The 26,281-nt window shown below is 35.2% G+C and overlaps 1 protein-coding gene across 1 annotated transcript; it reads right to left on the reverse strand.

Annotated features, from left to right (window-relative positions):
* Window positions 1–8,167: 8,167 nt before the first annotated feature.
* Window positions 8,168–24,942, reverse strand: LOC136203628 (uncharacterized). Its single transcript, XM_065994826.1, has 22 exons — window positions 23,836–24,942; window positions 23,281–23,402; window positions 21,703–21,911; window positions 21,002–21,121; window positions 20,201–20,329; window positions 19,976–20,101; window positions 18,866–18,921; window positions 18,684–18,783; window positions 18,445–18,562; window positions 18,020–18,229; window positions 16,728–17,058; window positions 15,609–15,702; window positions 15,222–15,330; window positions 14,777–15,048; window positions 14,555–14,682; window positions 14,161–14,395; window positions 10,535–10,723; window positions 10,128–10,399; window positions 9,865–10,048; window positions 9,543–9,785; window positions 8,759–8,844; window positions 8,168–8,665 (listed from the first exon to the last, which is right to left on the reverse strand). The coding sequence occupies exons 1-22, from the start codon at window positions 24,672–24,674 to the stop codon at window positions 8,518–8,520; spliced, it is 4,320 nt and encodes a 1,439-aa protein (XP_065850898.1). The 5' UTR covers window positions 24,675–24,942; the 3' UTR covers window positions 8,168–8,517.
* Window positions 24,943–26,281: the final 1,339 nt, after the last annotated feature.

Consider the following 26,281-nt stretch of genomic DNA (forward strand, 5'->3'; position numbering starts at 1 on the left):
CAAGATCATCCGAAGGCTATGTTCTAATGTCAGGAGCCTGCCCAATTGGAAGATGCTGGTCTGCAGGTCATGCCGAACTCCTTGCCATCCTCAAAGGTTTGTCAGCTGCAAAAGACTTGGGATATCCCTCCTTGCTCGTTGCCTCTGATAGCAAGTCTGCGATTGAAGCAATTGTTCAAGGGCGAGATATCTCTTATGTTGATGTTATGGTACAACAAATAAAAGCAGTTGCTTCTCAACTGTTGTCTGTTACTTTCTGCTATGAAGCCCGAGAACAAAACCGAGCTGCACACGAATTAGCTAAATGGGGCACTAAGCTGATAACTCCTTGTATTCTGATAGGTTCCTATCCAGAAGTTATATCTGCTTGTATCAAATCTGATTGTAGTTGTTATGTTTCTTAATGCAAGTTTTCCTTTCATCAAAAAAAAAAAATCATTTTACACAGTTGTAATTTGATTTTGGGATCTGTGTTTTGTCAATATGTAAATATAATTGAAAAAAATTAAAAAATACTCTTAATTGTCATCGATTACTTAAAAGTTTAATTTTAAATATTTTGTTTTGTAAAAAAAGCATACCACATGTTTCTATTTGCAAACTTTTAAACCACGGACCTCTATTTGCAAATAAGGTAAACTACGAGCGTTTTTTTCATACTTTGCCCTTTTTTTATTATTTAGTTTTTGTGAGTGGCGGAGCTAGAGGTAGCAGTCCCTTCCCGTCCTACCCTCGTGATTTCATCATTGTTAAAAAAAGTCATTTTGCACTCTTTTTCAAGTGTTCTATTAGTCCATAAACTTATTTAAAGTGATATATTAATCACACTATTAAAAAAAGCCGATTGGACCATTTAGACACTCGAAATCGATTACTCTATATGGGGTTTTTTTTCCCCTAGATGATTTTTAACCGCCAGGGCTCCGTTTAGGCCGCCTATACCGCCTAAGCAACGATGAACAAAAACGCTTGTTATTATTATTTGTTTTATTATAATTCACTTTTGAACAGTATCACATGGTTAGTGATGAATTATGTTTATTATTTTGGTTTAATTGCGTTCTCTACTTGTTTTCAATATATTATTTAATTTTGAAGAACACTGTTTCATAACTTTTGGTGTTTTGGTGAATTATATTACTTGTGAACATTATATTTATTTATTTGAGTTGTTTTAATGATATTGTATTGAAATTTGATGTTTGTATATTTTTAAATATATATGATAAAAATATCTGTGTTTTTCTATATCAAATAATTTTATATTATTGTTTTTAGATAGTATAATACGCATTTTTTTTTGAAACAAATAGTAATGCATTCCTTAAATCAAATCAGCAGAAATAGTTTCCTGTAACCAATCCGGAGCAGAAAAAGACACAAACTCGTTAGCATTGGACAGGGCATGTCGTGCAACAACATGAGCACCCTGTTCGCTAAACGTGGGGAAAAGGACACTGTATAATCGTGTCGTCTACTTAAGAGAAACTTACAGTCCTAAATAATTGAACCAAAAACAGACAAGTCTAAAGCATCAAATTTTATACTATTAACCACAATCAAAGAGTCGCTTTCAGACAAAACATTAATACAATTGAGATGAACACACCAATACAGGGCCTCGCGGAGAGCTAACGCTTCTGCCTCCCTGATATCGTCGATGAGTGGGAGCAGGCGGCTTCGACAGGCCATGAAAGAACCATCAGACGAGCGTAGTAAAGCTCCCACCCCGCTACGGAACTCAGATATAAATTTGTTGATTAACAAATAAAATTTTCAAAAATATAAAATCCGATTAATCCCCGACTAATTTTTCAGGGCTATGTCCACCTGATAAGCGTCTAACGTTTTTTACAACCTTGATTAATCACCTGAATTTGTTTTGAGTGGTATATTAACTCCTAAACTTATTTATAAGAATTTATTATCTTGTGAACATGCTTAAAGGGATGAGTTTTGATTTGTCTAAATTCTTTATTGTTTTGCCAATGAATTTATATAGTTAAACATGTCATTTTAAACAAGTCAAAAAAAAAAATTAACGATAAATTCAATAAGATATTGGCCCCTCTAAAAAATTAGATCCATTGCTCTTTTTATTTATTTATAATAATACACTATAAGACTCTAATTGATTTAATTATATTGTTGATTATACATATCGTATTCCGTCTAAATCATATTTCAAAAAATTATTTTCTTACAACATACTATGGTAGTAATATTTTTATTTCAAAATTGGTGGGATGATGTCTCGGACTTTTGTAGTTCGGTCTTTTTTCATGATCTTGGAGGGCGATGGTATATCACTTCTCCTGATTATCTGTTTTCATATTCTTTTGTACTTTGATATTTATTCTTTTAATAAATTTGATTCGGGGGGCTTTTGAGTTTGGGATGTGGGTGCCAGCATAGCTGAGATGTCCATCACTTGCTTTTCCTTGCTAACCAACCTTTACTAAAAAAAAGTAATATTTTTATTTCAAAATTTAAAGTTTTTTATTCTCTAATTATATTAAAATATTAAATAAAATTATAGTTACGTTAAAATAATAAGATATCTCTTTTAATATTTAGATAGAGGCTATGCCAACTTTGTTTTTGACGAAGTATAATATATCAATGTTAAATATAGCTGATGAATAAGTAAATTTGTAAAAGAATAAAACAAGTAGCATATAAACACATAAAAATATATATTTTAATATCTAAAATTTGGTTTGATTTTAGTGTATTCGATATTCTTTTTAGGGTTAAGGTGCAAAAATAATCCTAACGTTTTGGGTTAGGAGCGATTTTACCCCTAACGTCTAAAATGGTACAATTTTACCCCTAACGTTTGTACCCAAGATCAATTTTACCCCTAACGTTGATAAATTGGGTCAATTTGATAAATAATTTATCAAACTGTCGTCTCAGTCATGAATCTTGTCATCTACACTTCACACGCGTGTCATTTTATCAGTAACAAATCACAAACATATGTTGGGATGTGAAAAAAATAAAAAAATATAATGTCTTTTGTACGAATTAGACAAAAAAAAATTCACCGAATTTATAAATGTTAATCTCCAATTCTATTATTAAATTACAAAAAAAACATGAAATCCTTTTTTTAGAATGAATTGATATTCAATTTGTGCAAAATAAAGAACAAAAATGTATGTGTTCTATAATTTTGTCTGAAATTGATCCAAATTATTAACGTTAGGGGTAAAATTGCTCTTGGTTACAAAGGTTATGGGTAAAATTGCACCATTTTAGACGTTAGGGGTAAAATTGCTCCTCACCCAAAACGTTAGGGGTATTTTTGCACCTTAACCCTTCTTTTTATAGAAGCTAAACCGATAGCCGTTGCCAAAATCCTATAAATGATAAATGTATTATATTAAAATATTTAGGGTAAATGTTATAAAAAAAATATTTAGAATAAATAATTTATTAGTATCCTACTTTTTATCTAACACACTATTTAGTCTCCTTATTTTAAAAAACACATTATAAGGTCCCTATCTTTTGTCACTGGTAACCTTTGGTTCTTCTGTCTATTTTTTTAGACTTTTAACGATTATATTTGGCATAAACAGATAGACAGAAAATAACAGAGTAATATGGTCATTTTGTATTGTACTATAGCCTTCTTGAAAGCTAAGATAAGTTCCGTCAAAAATCTAAAAAAATAAACAAAAAGAATCAAAGGGTTAATATTGATAAAAGTTAGGGACCTTATAATGTGTTTTTCAAAATAGAAAAACTAAACAATGTGTTACGTAAAAAGACGAAGACTAATAAATTATTTACCAAATATTTAAATAAGTGAATCAAATTTACTTATCCAATTTGAGATTGATCATTATTGGGCAATTATGTTTTTATTTCCTTGGTATATTCGTTTTCTTGATATATCAAGGGTGCGCAGAAATGGGAACAATAGTTTATTTTTAGTTTTTTTTTATTTTTGTAGGTAATCACCCTAAATCGCAAGTAATAATAAAGGAAGTTCAATAATTACAAGATGACAGCAGTTTCTCTGCAAAACAAAAAAAAAAAAATTCCATCATTCCCATTCTCCTCTTTCCAAATCAAAGCGGATCTACTTTGAGGAGGAAGAAGGAATTCCTTCCATAGGGTTAGATTATGTGTTTTTTTGTTGTTTTTCTTATTCAGTATCCATATATTTTGCAGATCTCTATATCTGTCTGAATTGTATTTGCTCCCAATCATTCTTTTATTTATATCTTTTTCGGATTTAGCAAGTGCGGAAACGATTTATTTTATACGTGGATCAATAGATCTACATGGTTGCAACAAAAGAAAGGACTCTGATCCGAATATTCGAAAGGGTCTGAATGATGAAGATCGGATTGCAGTTGCTTTTCTACGGATTTTGATTTCCAAGAAATATATGTTTCATTGTGTTTTGTACTTTTTATACCTTTTATGGGTTTTTAATGCTCTTTGTAGTCAATTTCATCCCTTTGTGGTTTTCCTTTATGGTTTTCTGATTGTAATTGTACTTTTTTCATCTAATGAAGTAAGTATGTTCATCAAAAAAAAAAAAAAAAAGTAAGTAAATAAATAAAATTGGGGATTAGAATTTTTGGTGATTTGTCTTTTTTTTAGGTTAAAGGTCATATCTCAATTATAATGTTTTTCTTTTATAATTGAACAAAAGAGGATAATTGTATTAATTGATACAATACCAACCCTACTATCTGTAACTTTAATAATCAAATTATGATATTTTCTGCTATCACTTTCAATTTAACCAGATGGGATTTTTTTTTTTATTATTATTCTTATTGGTAATGGAACCGCGTGTGAGTAGCATGCGGAGGTTTCTGTCCGGAAAGACATGTGACGTAGTCACACGTTATGTGGAACATGATTAAGGATCAAGGAATGCGCAAAAGGAAGCCACACGCCATGTGGCTTAACCCACACGACGTGTGGTTTAGAATTCCAACAGTGGCACACGCATGGTTCGACGATATGGGATGCCCAGTACGCACCAACAGACACTGAACCTAATCAAGGGCTCACACCTGAAGTCTGATTCCTTACTCACACATGTTCACAGCCATCCTCTAATTCAAGAAAGTATGAGGCAATGGACTGATGTGGCAACTTAGTTGGAGTGAGAATATGAAGAAGTTGATGAATGGAAGTAGTGAGCTGATGTGGCACGTTAGTGGCCAAAATCTGGAAGAAAATTATGGTAGTGGGTAACAACCAACAAACAACTCTTCTCAAAAAATTATAAATAGCACTCTAAGCCCCATTCCAAGATATCAATCAACAATCCCAAAAATACTTACCCAAATGTCAAGTTCTTAGATTTTTTAAGCTTTGTTCTTCATAATTTCTAGTTCTATTTTTATTTCTCAAGCTTGTCTTAACTTCAATCTGATTCTTTAGCAAATCCGTTTTTTAGTTCTTTACGTACAATTATCAAAATTCCTAGTCCAAAAGTTACCAATTTCTTAGCTAAAAGTTCATTAAAAAAAATCACTTTTTATCAAGTTTTATAGTTTATGTCCAATACTTTTCCATTCCCGTTTCAGACCCTTTACAGTCTGCTTTTGCTTTCGATTTCTTATAATCGTTGTTTTAGGGTTGATGTATGACTCGAGTAGACCTCCTAAGAGGCTCTGGCTCCTTAACAATGGGAAAGATCCCCCGGCTCTTTACTTCATTACGCTTGGAGTTAGAAGTCCTATTGCAGTTGCCAGAAATCTAGTTTCAGTTTTTGAAATTTTCGTTCCTAACTTCCTGAAGTTCAATTTAACCTTTCGTTTTATCTGATTTTGTGTTCGTAAGCTCTCATACAAGTCATCTAAAGTTCGGTTCAAAACTGCCCCTGACTTTAATTACTTGTTCCATTCGAATCCCACTTGGATCAAAGATCCACAAACGAAGTAAGCTCTGTTCCTTACCGATCGTGAATCCTAAGTCTATGTCAATTCAACGCCTTGCCGAAATAACCAACTTTGGCTTCAAGTTTGTAGTTTGAATTTTTAATTTCACTTCCTTTACTGTAATTATTGCAATACAATTTATGTTATTGATTTATGTACATTCAATTCAATTGTTTAGCTAGTGTTGAAATAGAATTATTTCAATTATATGCTATATTGTTGATATAGAATTATTTCAATTATTTGCCTACATGTGTGCAAACCCATAGTTCACATCAATAAACATCCCTTTTTATTCAATCTTGTGTCAATTTTACATTTTCACTTTCGTTTATTTACTCATCTTTTAATTCATTTACAATAACTTAAAAAGATTAATCATCTAGCAAAGTTTCATAAGGGCGCTACAAACCCAAAAAGGATTTTTTCAATCCTTATGTCCCTTGCCACTCATTTTCAATTAAAATTCAATTTTTGGCGCGTAAATTCATAAACTTAACCGTACACATTAATTGAGAAGTAACTTCGCTGACACGCTTGCATCCTAACCGCACGTGACAAGATTGAAAATTAACATATTCGCAAACTATTGCTAACAATAAAACATCTTTGAATTGTGTTTGCAAAATAAGAAATAAAGGTCAAGCGGTGAAGATGCAACAAAAGCCTCCAAAGCTTTAAGTTAGTGAGATACAAGAGAACAAACTGTAATTAAGATGAGACATGTATACCTTTACGGGATGTTTGTTAGGAGGAATATAGGAGGTGGGATAGGGATAAAAAACACAAGATAAGTTATCCCGCGTTTGTTTGTGAGATAGAAGAGTGAGACAGATGTCTTATCCCTCAAATCCTATACCCATGAGGGGGTGGTATAAGAAGGTGGGATAAGCTCCTGCGATTTTAATAGGATGAAAAAGTCCATCTTATCCCTCAAATTAAGGTTATGTAGTTTAAATAAGGTTAAAATAGTAAAATGTATTATTTTATCCCTATCCCACGTACTAAACATTGAATAATAATTCTCGAATTATATTTTTATCCTTATCCCAACTATTTATCCTTATCCCGTTAAGGATTGTGTTTTGCTCCATTAGCAATTATAAACATAATTAGAGAGAACATTATTACACACGATCCCACAAATCTAACTAAAAAATATTGTAGGGAATGACTTAATAATGACTTAAATGACACCACACCACGATCTAAACATGTTATTATACCCCTTTTTATTTTTACATCTCTTATTTATTAGCACGTCAAAAATTTGCTAAATTGATTTTGATGTGATGGTAACACGTTTTTTTAATTAGATTAAAGTTTGACTTTATTGAACACTAATTCAATAATTGATACAACACAATAATTTCTGCATTTAAAATGCAATTTGAAAGCTTCATAATTAGGGAAAAAACTTGTTCAATTATGAGTAAAAAGCCACAAGAGGCAAAAACACCGCTCCGAGCCATAGTTGCACCCCTTTAAAAATCAGTTGAACAGGACAGACCACCATCTCTCAGGGTATGGGATATTCCGATGTTGAAATTTGACTCCGGCTAGGTCATACAAAGCAGGAAAAAAAAAAAAAACCACATTGACAAAAACAACATCGAGTATTAATGACACCCCTATGAATTTCGACCAACGGACAGACCACAGGATGAGACCGGTTACAGGAAGTCTCATGTGTCCCTCAAGGTATGAGATATCTCGGGGTCAATGACGAACCTAGGCTAGACCATACAACATCGGTCAGACATACCCCGGAACAGAATCACCTTCTACATAACCATTTGATGGTTAAGCAATGGTCCAGTTAACCTAATTAAATAATGAATTATCACCTAAAAAAAAACCATTATGTACAATTGTTTGTTTTAATGCAATAGTGGTCTAGTGGTGGTGAAGATGTACGTTCCTAAACTTAAAATATCCTCAGTAAACTGGATAGCTAGTGATTAGCCTCGTCATCAACCACATCTGCCACAAAATTTTGTCTTGCCAAACAAATAAATTCATAAGCTTTTTGCCTTTTTGCTCTAATTTAAAACAAATAATCTGTCTATGAAACATTAGAGAGAAAATTCTTCAACTTGAAATAATTTTATATCATAGGTTTTCTAAGTGTTAATAGCTGTAAACACTTAAATCAACAATATTAAAAGCACTTATCGCGCACACGTTGAGCCATTGGCTAATGAGTCAATTAGCTGTGAGTTGTGTCTAGAACTGCATCTTTTACAATCTAACAATAAAAAAGATTTATATTTATCCATTAAAAAGATCTTTAAATATCCGATATTAAAAGACGAAGAAACACACACACACACACAAACCCTTACAAGACGCCATAAAACTAAATAGAGTACTAATTTATCACAAATGGTGAAAAGCACTCTCGATAATGTGTGCAGGAACATTTTTATTTTTCACATAAACAAGGATTACATACTCTTCTATGCTATACCTATATCAACTTCTAAATTAACTTTTTTTCTAATTCCTTTTCTGCCAAAGATGATGGGTACACAAACACGCATGCTAGAGAAAATGCACCAAATATAAAACATGGCCCGTACCTATTCACTGGATTGCTTCATGATTGCCAAAACACTTCTGGGTCATTACTATACAAGGATTGATCTTGAATTTCTTGGTTAGCAACATGGCAATCAACAAGCCGTGCTTGGATTATTTTACACAGCACCAATCCAGATGGAAGCATCCACCACTCACTTTCATCCCTGCACAACCCCATAAAACACGTCTCAACTATACATCTCCGACGCTAGGAGAGACAATAAAACAACTCTTACAATGCAAAAATAACTACTTACACACTAAAATTCCAGGACTGAAAGTTGGCGTGTTTTTTTCTTGTATGGATCATATAATGAACAAATCCACATATAAATGCAACTACCTGCCACAAAGAAAAACTATGATTTAGACTTTCAGAATACATGACCAACAGCAAATAAAGGTTAATTTTATGTTTCTTTGTTGTCGAGTGACCGAGAGGTCACGGGATCGAGTCTTAGGAGCGGCCTCTTGCCAAAATTGGCAGGGGAAGGCTTGCCCCAGTACACCCTTGTGGTGGGACCCCTCCCCAGACCCTCGCTTAGCGGGGACACATAGTGCTAACCGGGCCGCCCTATCTACCCTTAGAAGATATAAGTAAATTCTATCCAATGGAAAATGAACAAAGTGGTTAGAAAATAAACAGATGTTATTATATATATCTTCTGAAAGATACAAGACTGGCATTGTCTTCAGATGTCTCTATAGCATTAGCATGGCAGACACTAATAATTTGAGCAAATGCAAGTAATCCCTCACAATTTCTGAAAATTGACCTTTTTGAAGCATCCAGACATTTGATATTATTTGCCATCATATTTAAAAGATATAAACAAGTTAGGGAACAAGATTCCAACGTTGATGATCAGTTTACTAATAAATTGCCAAAAGTGTATAGTGTCGCATAAAAAAGCAAATGAATTAGGAATTCACTATTTCAGAAAAAAAAAAAACTGGTTTACGTTTTGCTCTAGGTATCTTTACAGTATGATTCTATCTGACTTCTGTGCTTTATTGAAGGGATAACTGAGAACAACTTACAACATTGATTAAGGAAGTTATGTTCCACAAAGCATATAAACGTGCCAGACCTGCCGAACGTTTAGGTCCATGACTGAACAAGGCACTGATTCCAGCTGGAAATGGAAATAGTACACCCAGCGGGAGTATAGAGATAACTAATAGGAAACTGAGCATTGAAATAGAATACATCTGTAGCAAAGTAAGCAGGACTAAGCTAATATCTGCTAGTAAAATTATAGACATGAACAGACCAATTAGATCCTGCAGCACCATAAGAGAGAGAGTCAAAACATGTACAAAGAGATATATGCCAAGATCAGAGTACAAAAACTAGAATTACCTGATGACCAACAGGTTTAGTACTATAAAGGATGAAAGAAAAAGGAAAACATATGGTCCTCCTTAATTTGAGTGTTCGTAAATTCTTCAAATCCAATACCCCTCCTAAAATCGCTTTACGGGTCCTTAGTTGTTCAGCTATTTTTGGGTGCTCCAGTTGATTACCTCTATGCACTCTAAGTAACCTGAAAAAAGTGAGATGATAAAATTAAGCTTCAGTGGACATATAAAATAGTACCACAAAAAACAATGACAAATTTTTACCATGACTGTCTGTCTTGGTCTTCAGTCGATGATGAAACACTCTCGTTCTCAGTTGAACATACTACAAGCCCAAACTGGAAATACCCGGAAGATGTAGGCTGAAACCATGCAAGATCAACATTTACACCATATTCACTTAAAGCTGGGTTTGCATGTGTCTCAAGCCAGCTAACAACATAACCAAAACTAATCTTCAAGTGCCCACGTCGAATGAGGCGCAGTTGAGCATTCAGTCCAGCCACAAATCGGTACCAAATGGTTGGAGGAACAGACTGAAAAACATTTAAAAAAAATGTTATCTGCAATTCATTCAAGTGCAGGAGTGTCTGTGTGTGCCCAGCATTGGAGGGGTGATTAGAAAATTTCACAAAAAACGAGTTCCCCTGGAATCAAAACAGATGACGAACCTGATCCATGAGGCAGGTGAGAATATTGTCACTGTGAAGAGAGAAAGGAGCCATATAACTCCCATCCCCTCCAAAAACTAAATACATGGGAAACCTCTGATAAAGAGGAGGAGGAAGATCAGGTCTTTTCTCATCTCCACCCAGGAAAAAGTCCACATATGCCAGCATTAGATCTGAAGTTGCAGCCACCTGCGTCACAGAGAGATACATATTTAGTGTGAAAATTGTTGCTGATGATATCATGTTAGTACTAAGAGGCAAAGATAAATGTGTGACACCAATAAAGAGCAGGCCAATAGAAACTAAAGCCTTTGGGATTTTTAAGTGAGATATTGCTGAAACATGCATCATAATTGAGACACAACACAGCAGAAAGATACATCATAACTACGTAGTTGAAACTGCTCTTCCTTGGCAATAGCGGCAGAAAAGGTATTTTTCGAGTATCTGACTTGTTACAAACCATGTAATACATTAGGAGTACATGGGATACCATGTAGATTAAGAGACTACATTGATATGTTTTACTTAAGAGCAATACACATATATACAAGGTTCTTCAATCAATGAGACATTGTAGGCCCACAGCAGCCTACAACAATGCTTTAGTTGACTTATGCATGCTTTAGTACTACAGAACAAGACCATGCTTTACTAAGGGCTTGTTTGGATGATGGTTATTTAAAGTAAGGTAAGGTAAGTGAGGTGTATGAAATAACTTGTTGTGTTTGGATATAAGGTAAAGTAAGTGATGGTTTAATAATGTAATTGTGCTTGGTTTGAAGGTAAAGTAAGGTAAAGTTATATACAAAATTACTCTTATATCCTTACTCTTAATTATAACTTGTATTTCTTTATAAACTAATAAAATTCTTATCAAATTTAATTAAATTACAATATACTAATTTGACTAAATATGAGAAGTTAAATCCTCATTTATAACAATCAAAATAAAAGTATAGGTATTGGTTAGAGGTGTTTGAAAATGTTTATTAAAATATTAACTTAATCTGCAATATTTGATTAAAAAAGTTTATGATAAAAAGATTAAAAAAAATAATTAAAACTATAAAAACTAACTATCATCCAAATTTTTGTGAAGCCTAACATACGTGGTAAAACATATAACTGGTAAGCCTCATGTAATAACACATACTGCAGATTCAAGATTTCAACAAAAAATCAAGCGTAAATAATAAATGGCAAGACTTGAAAAAAAAAATGTAAAATTAGGGTATTATTGGAAAAGAAAGTTGATTAACCATGCTTACCCTCCAAATCCAGGTCTAACAAAAACCATGTAAATTTTACCCTCACCTACCCTCACTTACCTTACTTTACAATTACACTTCAAAACAAATAAGAGAATCCTCATACACTTACCATACCTTACCTTAAAAAACCCTCAAACAAACAAGCTCTAACACGTGAAAAAAGATATGTTTTTTGGGAATTAAGACTTCGCTTAAAAGACAAGGATTGATATAAAACATAATCCAGGAGATGCAACCCAGAAGAACAAATCGGATAGGCGGAAGGTAGATGACAAGACGACAGCAGAATAACAATCCTCGTCGGAAACAGAGAAGCAGATGCCAATATAAACATCGTGCAGGAGGCTGCCAACAATGTCAATAGAAAGAAGATTCACCGGAAAACTGACTGAACAGACACGTTGGAAACAGAGAGGCGACGTCGGTGGAAGAACTGAAACTTGGAAACCTAGGTCCATACAGTCTGCTCAAAAGGCAAACAACAAATTATGCTCGTAAAGCAGAAAACAAATTCTGGAATCTCAATCCAGAAACCCAAAACAGAAGCCAAAACAAGGCCCTGATACCATGTTATAAACCATGTAATACACTAGGAGTACATGGGATACAATATAGATTAAGAGACTACATTGATATGTTTTACTTAAGAGCAATACACACATATATATAAGGTTCTCCTTCGATCAAGGAGACATTGTACGCCCACAACAGCCTATAACAATGCTTTAGTTGACTTAGGCATGCTTACATTTATTACATTGACTTATTCGGTAACATGACTCAACTCGGCCTAATGGTACTTCTCGAATCCAACAAAATAGGGTTTGAGATATAAAAAAAATGTACTGATCCAGGTATACCCAATGGTACCCGAACCCGGTTATATGTAAATTAAATTTTATATATTTAACAAAATAAAAAATAATATTGTTAAATTGCTATTTAACAAAATAATATAAATTTTAGGGTATATTTCAAATAAAACCCCTGTGGTTTCACTAATTTTCAGATAAAGGAATATAATTTACTTTTTTTCAAAGTAGGGACCGAGGTTTTCAACTTTAGCAAAATAAAGACTTTTTCGATTGATACTATTAAAATCACCATTGACGACTTCAAAAATGACATATTTTAAGAACTACTAATATTCTAAGCAACTTTAATTCTTCAACTTTTTTATTTTGAGATGATTTAGATGATGTTTGGTAAAGAGAGAAAGTTAATGTTTAGAGAGAGAAAGTTCCAAAAAAGATAAAAAAAAAAGGGCGGCCCGGTCGCACTACGCGTCCCCGCTGAGCGAGGGTCCGGGGAGGAGTCCCACCATAAGGGTGTACTGGGGGCAAGCCTTCCCCTGCCAATTTATTTGGCAAGAGGCCGCTCCAAAAAAGATGATTTTCGAAAATCGAAAATGTAGTTCCATAGCAAATATGATATTGAACAACTTTAATTCTTAAAACTTTTTATTTTCAGGTCGTTAAAGATGGTTTTAATAGCATTAATTCAAAAGGTCCTTGTTTGATTAAAAGTGCGAAACCTCAATCCTCGTTTTGACAAAAAGTAAACCACAGTCCTTTATCAGAAAATTAGTGAAACCACAAGGGTTATATTTGAAATTTACCCTAAATTTTATTCAATTAAATTGCTATTTAACTTCAGTGTCTAATAGCGTACTGCCTAAACTTTAATATTTTTTTTATCTCTGGACTTACTAGTGGCCCATCAATAGGTCAACGCATGTGCAAAATTGCTGTGGCATGGTTATCAATTGGCAAGTTCAGCAACCCAACTCACTGAAAGATAATGCATGCAAAAAGAATAAGGGTTTAGGGAGTTTGTATTTGCAATTGAGGTTATATAGCAATTATTTCATAGTCCAGAAAGTAAGAGGACCACGGATGTAATTAAACCGACTAAAAATGCTAGAAGCAGCAGATACTGCTAACCACATATAAGAGATAGTTCTGAACAATCTAAAACAAGCTATCAGAACTCAAAGTCCCATAGAAAGACTCGTTCATGATTTCATGGCTGTACACCAAGTAATTTCAGAAGATTTATTATTTATTCATTTATCAATAATTTATCCTTAAACCCTTCAATAAGTTAACAGAAATTAAAACCATATTCTCCCTCAGATGCATGATCTATACGGACTGCCCAAATCTAAAAATGTAAAAGTACTGGATATTATAAGATATAATATTTGCTGTTCTACACATCTGCATAGCTCAAAGTATACCAAAAACACCCAACTACACCCAAGCAGACTCTTCTTGTAGGTTGAAGGACAGGTAGGTTTTCCCAGTGCTGAGAGAAATGGTCAAAAAGACATTTGGAATATAACTATAATACCTTAAGACCTTCATAGAGAGCACGTGACCGGCAAGAGCGTAAGCAGGAATGATCATATTCTGATCGTACGAAATCACGAAGTTGCTGTAATTTATTTTTGCGACACTGTTGTAGCCAGGACCATGCAAGTGGATATGCAAGAAGAGAAAGAATGCTGTAAATTGATCCTTCCCACCATTGGTAAGCAGCTATACCATTAACCTCATCCACAAATCTATTGAATGCATCCTCATACCTGCCATGCAGATGCCAGTAAAAAGCAGTCATACAATATGAAATTCGGCATAAGGTAACAAGAAAAAGTGCACACTTCAACTGAATATAGATACCTAAACTATATATATATAGGCACCAGATAAAACTATCAAATGCACCATATAAAGAAAAAGCTTACACAATTTCAATCACTTGTTGAGGAGGACAGTGTGGCAGATGCCAAGGTTCACTAAAAGTATTTGGACCCATAAAATACATCCTATGCACATGATTCTGGGATTCTTCATTTCTATTTGTTTCTAACACCTAGCAATAGTATCATCAGCTAAATTAGAAATGGTAGTGAGCCTTCATCTGGCAAACTTAAAATACTTTTTTTTTTTTTAATATGGCCACTTGCCTCATTAAGTGATTCCAAGAATGGAAAGGAGCGATCGATTCTAGAGCTACGTTGAGGAGGCACAACAGCTGGTAGTTCATCCCCAGAAGCATATTTCATTCGTGCAACACTAAGCACAAGTGCTAACAAAATAAGAAGACCCAAGAGAATAAAACTGAACAACCATGGACCACCAAAAGTATATACCAACTCTTCAAGAGCTGTATAACAATTTGGCATATGATATCTCTCAGAAGTGCACTTGTACGGACAAGGTCTTTCAGTGACACCACCTGTTGCAAAAATTGTAATATTTGGATACGAACATGCATGCACAGAAAAGCACTAGGAATACTGGTGAGACTTAGAAATCCCAATAATTGATAAAACTCTCAACAGTTGAAGAAAACCCATCACTGCCCAATCAACATACTTCAGGATTCGGGGGGAAAAAACTTTGCAATACCTCGAACAGCAACATATCTTCCACGACCCGGAAGCTCATGCAATGGGCAGTCATGACAAAGCGCTCTATCAGATCCACTAATGTTCTTGAAAGTCCCAACAGGGCATTCCTGCATAATTCACACAGGATAAACAAGCAACCATATGGCCATTCGAAACGTACACACCATATGAACTAATTTCTAAATCCGATTACGAATTTTCAATACCAAGCTGTAGGATCATGTCCCTTGCTGATAAGATTTTCAAGGAAACTGAGCTTCCAGTGGATAGCAAATAATAAAAAACTTATTAATTGTATTGTTGGTTTCAGAAACTTATGTATCCAAATAAGCATTAGAGGTCCATAAAGTTAACAACATAAGTCTATGGTGATATAAAAAATTACCTCACAAAAAATACCATAAAGTCCTCTTGGACAGGCGTTTCCAGTAAGAGTCCCATTTCCACCACCAAGACCTTGACCTCTACCAGATCCCCCCCTGCCATTAAAGGGACAAGCTTAAAAATCCAACCGATTTGACAAATCATAAAAGATCCATTTGAAAACATATTCATACCAATAAACAGTAAAATAAAGATGAGAAAAATATATAAGCGTAAAAAAGCATGAAGATGTAAAGGTTCAAACATGTTAATGTAATGTAACCACCTAACATGAATGCCCTATTTAAATAAAGTTTTTGGGAAAGAAGAACGAAGGGAAGAAAAGGAACGCAGAGAATCTATTAAGACATGTTCTGCACCAACAAAGAGAATTAATTGGTGAGCAATGAGCATTTTAAGGCCACTTCTCTGACTGGTATCATGAAAAGATCTTAGATATACTGCAACAAATGTTGCTTTACATATAAAAACGTTTTCTTTTTTCCTGAAACTTCTGCTCTTCTTATTTCTTCTCCTTTTCTTTACATTTAATTCATTATGTACAAGATAGTTGGAGGCCAGAGGTCGACTCTAACTTATGCCAATGTAACCCAAGCTTCTAAAACTCCCCCCTTCCCCCCTTCCTATCCTATCAATATATACAGCAAAATTGCTCCATAATTCACCATTTGTTTCTTGTTGCTTCTATCAACATCAGTAATCAAAAGTATGAGGTGAAACAGATACAAAGCTGAATCTTAAACTTCAGGAGATGCAAAGGGCCATCTTATTATCTGCAATGCTTGTGGAAATTGGGTCTCTGCAAAGTAAAAATTACTAATGATCTGTTCCATTGTTATTGTCATACAGAACTTTTCATTTGTAACTGTGTGATTATATAAATTACATATACTCTGCAAAGTAAAAATTACTAATGATCCGTTACCATTGTTATTGTCATACAGAACTTACCATTTGTAACTGTGTGATTATACAAATTAAATATATGTAACCATGCATGTGTAAACAATCTTGCATAAAAACATTCATAAGATAAATGCTAAAACAAACAGACTATCCAATCATGACAGCCAAAAAGATTCACCAGGTTATTAATGCAAGAAAAAATCAGGAGACATACCCAGTCCGAATGCTTCCATTGGCAGTTGCAATTGGCAGATACTCATCTCCTACTGCAATATCTGACCAATGAAAGTGAACCCTCCCACCACCTCCACCACCACTCCCATCAGAACTGCCATGCCCTCCAATAGTTGAGATAATAGAAGAATTACCAAGTGCCATCGTACGAATAAAAAGAAGAATTGTTCCACCAGAACCACCCCCGGGACTTACGTTGAAACCCATCCTGCCATTCTTTTTCTTAACATTTTGTGGAAAGCTTTCTCCATCAGCTGTAATGGAACCATAAACTAACAAACTAGACAGTCCATGCTCTGGAGAACCCATCACTGTTCAAAAATAGAGGAAAAACAATAGCACAAGTAACCTATAAATATAGAAAAAGAACCAGAAAATAAGCGGGTCGAAAACTGAAGATGAACATAATATTTTTTTATTGAGCCTCAAGCAGCCATAAGACGGTTATAAAAGTGTAAACTAAATAGACAAGACACATTAGTAGTTAAAAGAAGAAGGTTATCACACAAGCACATGAGCTCGATCAAGAAGCCCAAAATAACATGCACCCACCAAAATTAGTGTAATAGATATGAGACCATACTACAATACACAGAAAAACTATAACTGATAATAAACAAATGCCCACGTGGCAAGAATGGAAAAACTCATAAATAAAATTACTATGACAAAGAGTAATGAAGTAACAATAAATAAATTGGTGAGATTTCTAGGTGCTCATACTTTCTTCTGCTTATTAAAAAGTAGTCAATATCTACCATCAGTTCAACAAGTAACTTTTATAGAACAATAAACATAACCATACAGTGATTGACACATTAGTTGAGGATGGCTGCTGAAGAAAGCAACATGCTGCTAATTCCTATCTAAAATTACTAAGCAATTAAATCTTTCAGAACAATTCACTCAGAAAAATATAATGGTAAAGTAATTTAGCAAATGACTGCAGGAATAATGCTGTAATAAAACATCTGATAACTGCCTATTTAATGTTAACCTACTATAGACCAATTTACATCAGTGACATACTTCGACAGATAATTGACTGACCAAATTACAACAGTAAGCCATGCACGTTAGAGTTTTAAAAATAATCAAAAAGAACAAAATGATGAAAGCTAGGGCTTCCTTCCAAAAGACAGGGAATGATCAACATACTTGGAAATTAAATTTTCAACAGATAATCTTGTACCAACGGATGGAAATGCAGTATCATAAACAAGAGCCAAATCCAGATTAATGGCCACGAAAAGAGCAAAGCTCTGGACTTACCTATTATGCCACCACCAGCAGTTGCTCCTGACAGAGTGTCATTTCCACTGCCACTGCCAAGTTCACAAGGCAATCCGGAATCACCATATGCAGAACCACCCTCAATAAAGGAGCCATTGTAATATGCATCCCCACCTTTGCCCCCATGTCCAGCACCACCACCAAGACCATAATCTAAAAAATTTCCTCTGCCCAATCCACCAGTGCATCCTACATAAAGTTTAGATCATAACTCAGTAGACATGATTCTCAAAAGTATGCATCATCCAACCTACCTGAAACAGGAGCTCTTAATTACAAAACTTTAGAATGAGCGAAAAATAAGTTGACAAGAAACTTGTTGATTCATAGATTCAATCTCAAGGCAACATGCCCACCACTACAGTTCCAAAACCATCGCTACTCAAGAAACAGAGAACTTGTACCTAGACCAGATGCACTGATCATTCCAGAAGACTCCACGACTACATTTCTAACCCAATGAAAATGAACAACAGATCCTGTTATCATCCCTTCAACAACAACATCTTCAACTCGACAAATCTGCAGTGGGAAGAAAGGCCAACTATTTATAAGAAACAGAAAAAGAGTCCCTCATGCAGCAGCTAACCATCCACTAATTATCCAAGATAAGCACTAAGTGTTCAATCTTGCAAATTAACACCTGCAGAGTGAAGGAAAGTGAAGAGTTGACATTACAATCTTCAGGTGGATGAATCAACTCCATTGGGCAGTCTTGGCGATCACAGTAGAGCCGTGGTGCCCTATCATCAGGCAACAAATATATATATATATGAAAGCAGAAAAAGAAGGGCAGGCATTCATTATAAACTCTTTATAACTCACATATTATTATCACTGGCATTCTCCAAAGGACCTCGAAGAACAGAACCAGGTCCAACCTAGAAGATATGAAGAGAATTTTAATGGACAGAACAATAAATAGTTTTAAAATTTGAAAACAAATCAAACTTTCTTATTTTCTTAGCTCTATGTATGAGCAATATGGAAATACAGACTCGTGGCTAGTTAATAATATTAGTTTTTCACTTAAACTAATTAGCAGAATTATAAGATATGAAGAGAAACAACCATGGGAACAGGCAATTAAGGAAACCAAGTTAATTGTCAAACTCGAACATTGAAAGATATATGTCCTTGTGCTTTATAGCAGGTGTGACTTCATATCATGCACTCAATCGCTCATGTTATTTAGCTATTGACAACAAAATTCAGAGTTGCCTAACTAAACAGTATTCAGGTCTCACACTCTCACTCCAGCTGCAGTTGCAAAAATGCTGTGACTGATAGACAGGAATAAACAACTTCGCTAAACATTTTTATAGTAGAAAGACTCACTGAATAGTTTCAATGCATAAAGCATTTCCTAAAGCCACTTTCTGTAAGTTTACTATAGCCTAAAATAAAGTGGCTCTTTTATATTTCATTTGCATGCCTCGTGAAAATTAAATTCTAAACCTCTCAATGGAAGTAATTATACGGCACAGCAGATGGAGTCTCAAAAACATTGTTTAATGGCTAAAACCACTAGATGAGCTGCTTTGCAGAAGCAAAAAAATGTGGAGAAATTAAACATAAGTCACAATAAAAAGATTGTCTGAAAATCAATTATTGTAAAGGTATAAGCGCAATACAAAAGGTTTAAAATATTTACACGCTTGCATCTAACCATGAAAAATTCTTGAAATTGATATCCTACATGGAAATTGTCATAAAACATGCAGATTATATTTCAACCTTGGCAGCAAAACTTCTTCTCCCAGACAAAAGAAGTAGGCTTTGGCAAATAAATTATTCCAGCATTCAAAGAAGCAAAGAAGTACCAAATAGAAACCTAAGTAAGAGATACAATGCAATTTTTCAAATACCACACTGACAATTTTGCTGTAAATGAAAAACATGTGCATACAATGGACAAGAGGATCTTCAACTTACACTAATACTATAAAACAATGATAAAATCAGGCGCTGTGATTCAATCATATTGCCTGGGCCAGACAAATTTAAAAACCCCTGTCCATGAACTCCCAAATTTGCATTCGAATGTATCACAGAGGATTCCTGACAATAGAATTCATGGAAATTAGGAACCACATAACATCAACAAGAAGATTCTTCGGAATAAGAAACATAAAATCCAGAAGATGAAAAAAGTGGCACCTTGAGAACAACTAAATTGCTGGCCTCAAGCAAAGATGTTGCTACTATTGTATCACCACCTCCATCTATAAGTACTTTTGAATTTAACATCAGGTGTATCTTGACTGACATACGAAGAGCCCCATATATCTACATCACCGAAAGTGGCAACAACGAAGATTTATCAAATGTTATCAACAGAAAATAACAACAATTTACACAGACAGATCATAACATTGCCCTAGGTAAGTGATACCACAACTGTATAAAAGCTAAGTAGAAAGAAATATGGCAAGAAGGTTAAGTCTTCAGCACAGCAGAAAAGAAAAAAATAGGTTCAGCTAGTAACTATAATGTAAAAGCTAAGTACTTGAAGGAGTTAACTAAAAAACCAATCAACTAAAGCCACAAAATGGCAGCATGAGGCCATTCAAATGCTTGTTATCTAGAAAAGATAAAATATGGGGCATTTTTCAGGTTGCATTACCGCAAATAAATTAAAAAGGGATTATTAATTGTAGAGAACTGCAGCAATGGTGATTTAACATTCTCGTAGAATAAGGGATAATTGAAAATTTTGCCTAAATGACCTCCCATTGCAGACATAATCAATCTATATTCATTTTAGTTTGGCAATCTGAGAAACTATCACACAAATTTTCTACTATAGGGCCTTCTTTTCACACTATTACGGATATGAAAATAATGGGCATTCAGCTGAATCAGGCAGAAAACTGGAAGTACCACATAAGCATGTTCAGCTTAAGAAAACGCTGCTGAGTCTATCTTTTGTTTGGAGAGAGGCACAAGAAAATCACTTGCCTTAAGAATCGAGTCACTCATTAAAAGCTCTTCTGCCATCAACTCAAACTCTGACGAGGCATAATGTGCAAGGCCAAAGCTCAGAACTGCACCAGAGGATAAAGAAATTTGACCTTGAACCTATAGGATGCATCAGTATACCAATATAAGCTTGCACTGAAATCAAATTTCTATGAATAATACTTGATAACAGAAAAAGAAAGAAATAATGTACGGAATATCAAAACAAAGCCATCCAGGATTTTTTAAAGCTCCAAATGCAAAAGCAGCAAGAAAGTAAAACGTCCAGCTTATATTAAATTTTAGACTAAACATACATGATGGAGCTGGGGGCTGTCATCAAGCATTATACAAGCTAGAGAATCCAAATATCAAAAGAAAGACCAACTATATATAAACATTCCACAGTTTGACAGATGTGAGCATTGCCTACTTCCTTTCTGTGTCCCTTTTTTCATTTTTCCTGTTTCTTAGTTATGTATGTGTCAACCTTCCACTAATCTCACATGAAGCATATCAATGTGGTGTGGGTCAATCACCAATGCACCAATGCATATCAAAGTGATAATATGATTCTAATAAACACCTTAAGTTAGGATGATGCAGGAAGCCAACAACAAAAACAATCCAGCACCTAGGATGGGAAAAAAAGTTAAATAAATTCATGACGCTAGGGACACAAGACATTAGTTATCAATCACCTGAACCCTACTCCAAAACAATGGAACAGAAGCCTTGGCATGGTTCTGAATATACACATTCGTCCACAGTGGCTGTTTGGGAAACTCCAACAAAAGCGTGTCAGTATTGGTGGACATGTTATTATTGCAAACAACAAGACTACGAGGAACAGTATCATAATATGTCCCTGCAGCACCCGAGTTTCCAGTACAGCCAAAACTCCTTCCTCCTGAAACAAGGGAACAAGCCTCATGATATTGCTCCATAAGAACTATTGATTATAGTACTAAACATACTTCTTGGGGAATCAAAGACACAGAGAAAAGACAACAAGAGAGGGGAATCATATAGCAAAAGGGGTATCAATTTCACAAAATGTCAGACTTCGTGATACTTTTAATAAGACCTTAGAAAACAGGGCCGTAAAATAAGCAGAAAGAATTTAATGGAAGGATTTATTAAACCAAGAACAGCATAAATTCAAAGGAAAATTGTTTTTTTTTTTGGCAAAAGATTGAATCTGGAAGTGATGTGATTGCTTACAAACATTGTATCCAACCAAATGCTTCGCACTAAACATTTAAGCCACCTCATCCATGAGGGAGAACATTCATATTCAACTCCAAAGGATCAACTGCTATGAGAATTAAAAAAAATCCAGGACATGATATTAACAAAATCAAAACTAAAATTGAAAAATACAGTATACTATAAAACCAATACCAGCACGCATTAGTTGTTGTATGCTACCAGAAGCTCATATCATAGGGCCTTTTGGCGTAAAATTATGCACCTTATCTTCATTGAGAATGAGAAAAAAGTAAAATCCTATTTCGGAAATAAAACGTTAAAATTGAAAATTAGTATTTTCTCGTTAACTTTAGCCAGTGGCCAATACAGGATTGGTCGGTTGGGGGGCCGATTTGCATGTGCGTGAGTAACAATAAATTGCTAAATCGAACTTGCTCAAATTTTTTCCGTATATATACGTGCTATAATCTGAGTGGTCAAGAACCAATTTTTCAAAATTAAGCTAGATTGTGTCTAAGATAAAAAAAATTGTGTTCAATAAAAAAAATTGGATTTAGGGAGGAGGGCCTAACAGGTAAAAAAGACATTAGAAATATGGATTTAGGGGGCCTAACAGGCAAAAAAAAAAATTAGAAATTTGGATTTAGGAAGCGTCTAACACTTCTCGAACCATCTTGCGGGTGCTAAACCAACACGCCATTAATATTTCTTGGAGACAGGGGGGCCGGTACCGCCCCTGGTCAGGCCAATTTATCAAATACTCAATCAAAGTTCTAGGTCAAATGACCAATTTATCAAATACCTAATCAAAGTTTAATCAAATCACCAATTTAGCACCATAATCGTTAAATTTTGTGGAGACAGGGGGCCGGAACTACCCCTGGTCATGGTGGTTCCGGTGGGCGGAGGGGCCGGCCCCCGCCCCCTGTATATGCCCCTGATTATAGATATATGGCCATGTTCACCATGTAGTTTTGTAAATGCTCGATTAGTAGTTTCAAAAGATCAGAATTCTAAAGATGATGATGATGATGATGATGAAGAAGAAGTGCAAATCTAAGTCATACCATGAATAAAAAATTCCGTTTCATCATGTCTGCTGAAAACATTAAAAGCAACTCTCCCACCGCCACCTCCAGCAAACCCATCACCCCCAGAAGCACTTAGCTTACCAGCTCCAGTCCTGCTCCTTGCAGAAGAGTATTATTAGTTAAAGTAATTTCTAGACTGCCTAAGGATGAAACGATTTGCAATAGATTCATTAGCAACTTCATTATTTAAAAGAAGAAGAACAGTACAAGGGAGGGGTAAATTTCAAATAATGTAACCAACAGCCTTTGCTGATTCTATTTGGCAGTCTGCAATAATCTAAGGCATTTTTCAGGGCTAACAAAAATACTAACAATATTTAATGGTTCAAAAACACTGACGACTGACAGACCTTGAATCTTTTTTCATATCAAATAGTATTCCAGTTGTTGCTCTCTTCACTGAATGTTTCACAAGAATCCACGTTGTATAAGGCAAGCATTAGCATCGAAAACAAGCACATTAGCTATCTAATTCTACGAGGACACCAGCTATTATTAATTGCTTTCACTCCCATAGATGAAGGTACTTACATTCTGTGAGCCTTGATATTGATGCTGCCACCAGAACCACCACCACCCTTGATGCCACCGTAACCCCCATCCGCCAACAAACTGCCTCCGACGTCAATCAAATTTCCGACTTGAAAACCAATCCTTCCACCCCCTTCCCCGCCGTAATTGTCTTCCTTACTCGTAGTCCCTCCTTTGCTGCCATAACTCCACGGCTGATGCAATTCCGACCATGAATACGCGTCACCACCCCAAACATCATCCGGCAATTTCGTATTGTCCGTCACACAACTCGCTCCTCTTCCCCCATGTCCACCGCCAGCCCCCTGCAATCCTGATGGTGTCCCACTGGTTTGAGCCGGAGGCTCACCAGCCAACGCAGTAACATTTATCTTCGAACCCTCAGCCAAACTCACATTATAAGCAGCCACTGATAAAGTTCCTGCTACAATCACAGAATTCCCACCTAACCTAAATTCTTTACTCATATTAACCAGAATTGAACATCCTCCAATAGGACAGCTCAAAACAACACCAGAAAGTATATCTAAAGTCCCATTTCCTTCTATATACACATCATCGGTAAAATTCAAGCTGGATTGGAGCTTACAAACAGTGTTGAGAGAGCCAATTCCTCGAAGATCATCCTGGCAAGAAACGGAGGGAGGATGAGGTGGAGGAGCCGGAGGTGGTGGAGATGGAGGAGTATAATCTCCATGAAAAGCAAGAATATCAGTACCGATGATAGAAAACTCGTCGTCAACATCAGAAACACTCAAACAAGGGCAAAAATTAACAAAACTTCCGCAGAGCAAGATACAAACAAGAGAAGAAAAGTAAAGCGACGGATGAGAAGCCATTTGAACGAGGAAATGAGAGTCATCCCATATGAAAAAATCAAAAAAATCGGTGAAATTGTGCGTTTATAATTTAGATTGAAATGGAATTGAAAAGCGGGTTAGAGTATGTATTGAAATTGAAAATCTGGAATGGTGGCGATACGATTGGAGTAGATAGAAAGTGTGAAAATGGAGAATAATGGCGTTCGAGGAATGTTCGTATATAATTTTATGAGAACGAATAATAAAATTGAGAACGGAGAGACGTCACAGAAGTGAGGTCCGTGAGAGAAGAGTTCTGTGCTGTGCAAAGGAAGATGAAACGGACAAGTAAAAGGTAACACGTGTACGGTTTTTACGTCTTTGTTGTCCAAAGGGTGGGCTTTGAGTTTGTGGGCTTCAGCTATTGGTTCGGGTAATAACAACATGTGTATGTATTTTTTAATTGTTACTATTAAGGAAGAATAATATGTGGGGAGAGATGATAATATTAATGAGTCAAGTTGATAAATTATTTTTTAAATTGAACTAATAATTTATTAATATTAGAAAGAAAATTATATTAATGTGTGCAATCTTTGGTGTCATGGTCCTCACTCCTATGGAAATCACTATATGACATGTTACGGTTCTCTGGACATTTCAATTTTGGGTATTCAATGTGTTGCTTATTCTTTTCTAGCTAGTACAACACCTCCATTCTAAGGGCATTGATAGGCATAAAGTTGTGGTCTGTTTGTTCCTTTTGCCTTGTGTGGTCTATATCCTTATCTCCCTTGTGGTATTGTTTCGAACTGTTATCCGAACCAAGATGATCATTTGCACTATTGATTTTTAGCAGGGGATTGAGCTTGTGACGGTCCTATTTGATGAATTCTATAGCCCATTGCATGAGTTTGGTGGAATTTTTTGGGTTTTCATGTAGTTATCTCCTGAGATAAGGCGTCGCTTCGGTAATTTTTCGACATGGCATATACAACATCAACCATGAAATGCTGAATATGTATTCCGATCTTTTGGAACCATTCTACCCAAGCATGCAGGCTTTCTCCAGATTCTTGTGCCAAGAAGGTGAGATTTTGGATCTTCTTACTTTCGGGTATTGAAGTAGCGAATTGTTGAGCAATCTCATTTGCCATCTGGTTGAAACTTCTGGTTGATCCAGCATGTGCATATTGATACCAATAGAAGGGTACCTCTTTCAGGGTGGTTGGGAAGATACGACATATATCGATATCGATGGTCATAGTAGTTTCTAGAAGACCTTTTAAAGTTTTTCACATGAGTTGTTGGATCTCCGACCTCGCTTTATTTATCTAGGGATGGGTATTTAGAACCTCTAGGCATAGGCTTACACATGATGTGTGCACACAATGGGGAGCTAGTATCTATTACCTTCAGCATACGAGCGTTCATGCCTTCATTTGGCATAACGTTCCTCAGCTCCTTTAAGATTATCTCAATTGATTCCATTTGCACATGCCTCTAATCATTTTCACTTTCAGAGGATGTGCACTGATGAGTTTTCGTTCCATCTCATAAGATCTTTGTAAATTTGTGTTTTCCTCAAGATTCGGTATCAGTCCCTTGCCCCTACCCTGCACGGATTCTAGTTCGTTTGGGCATCT

Source organism: Euphorbia lathyris, chromosome 8 (genome assembly GCF_963576675.1).
Source record: "Euphorbia lathyris chromosome 8, ddEupLath1.1, whole genome shotgun sequence".
Taxonomy (NCBI): Eukaryota; Viridiplantae; Streptophyta; class Magnoliopsida; order Malpighiales; family Euphorbiaceae; genus Euphorbia; species Euphorbia lathyris.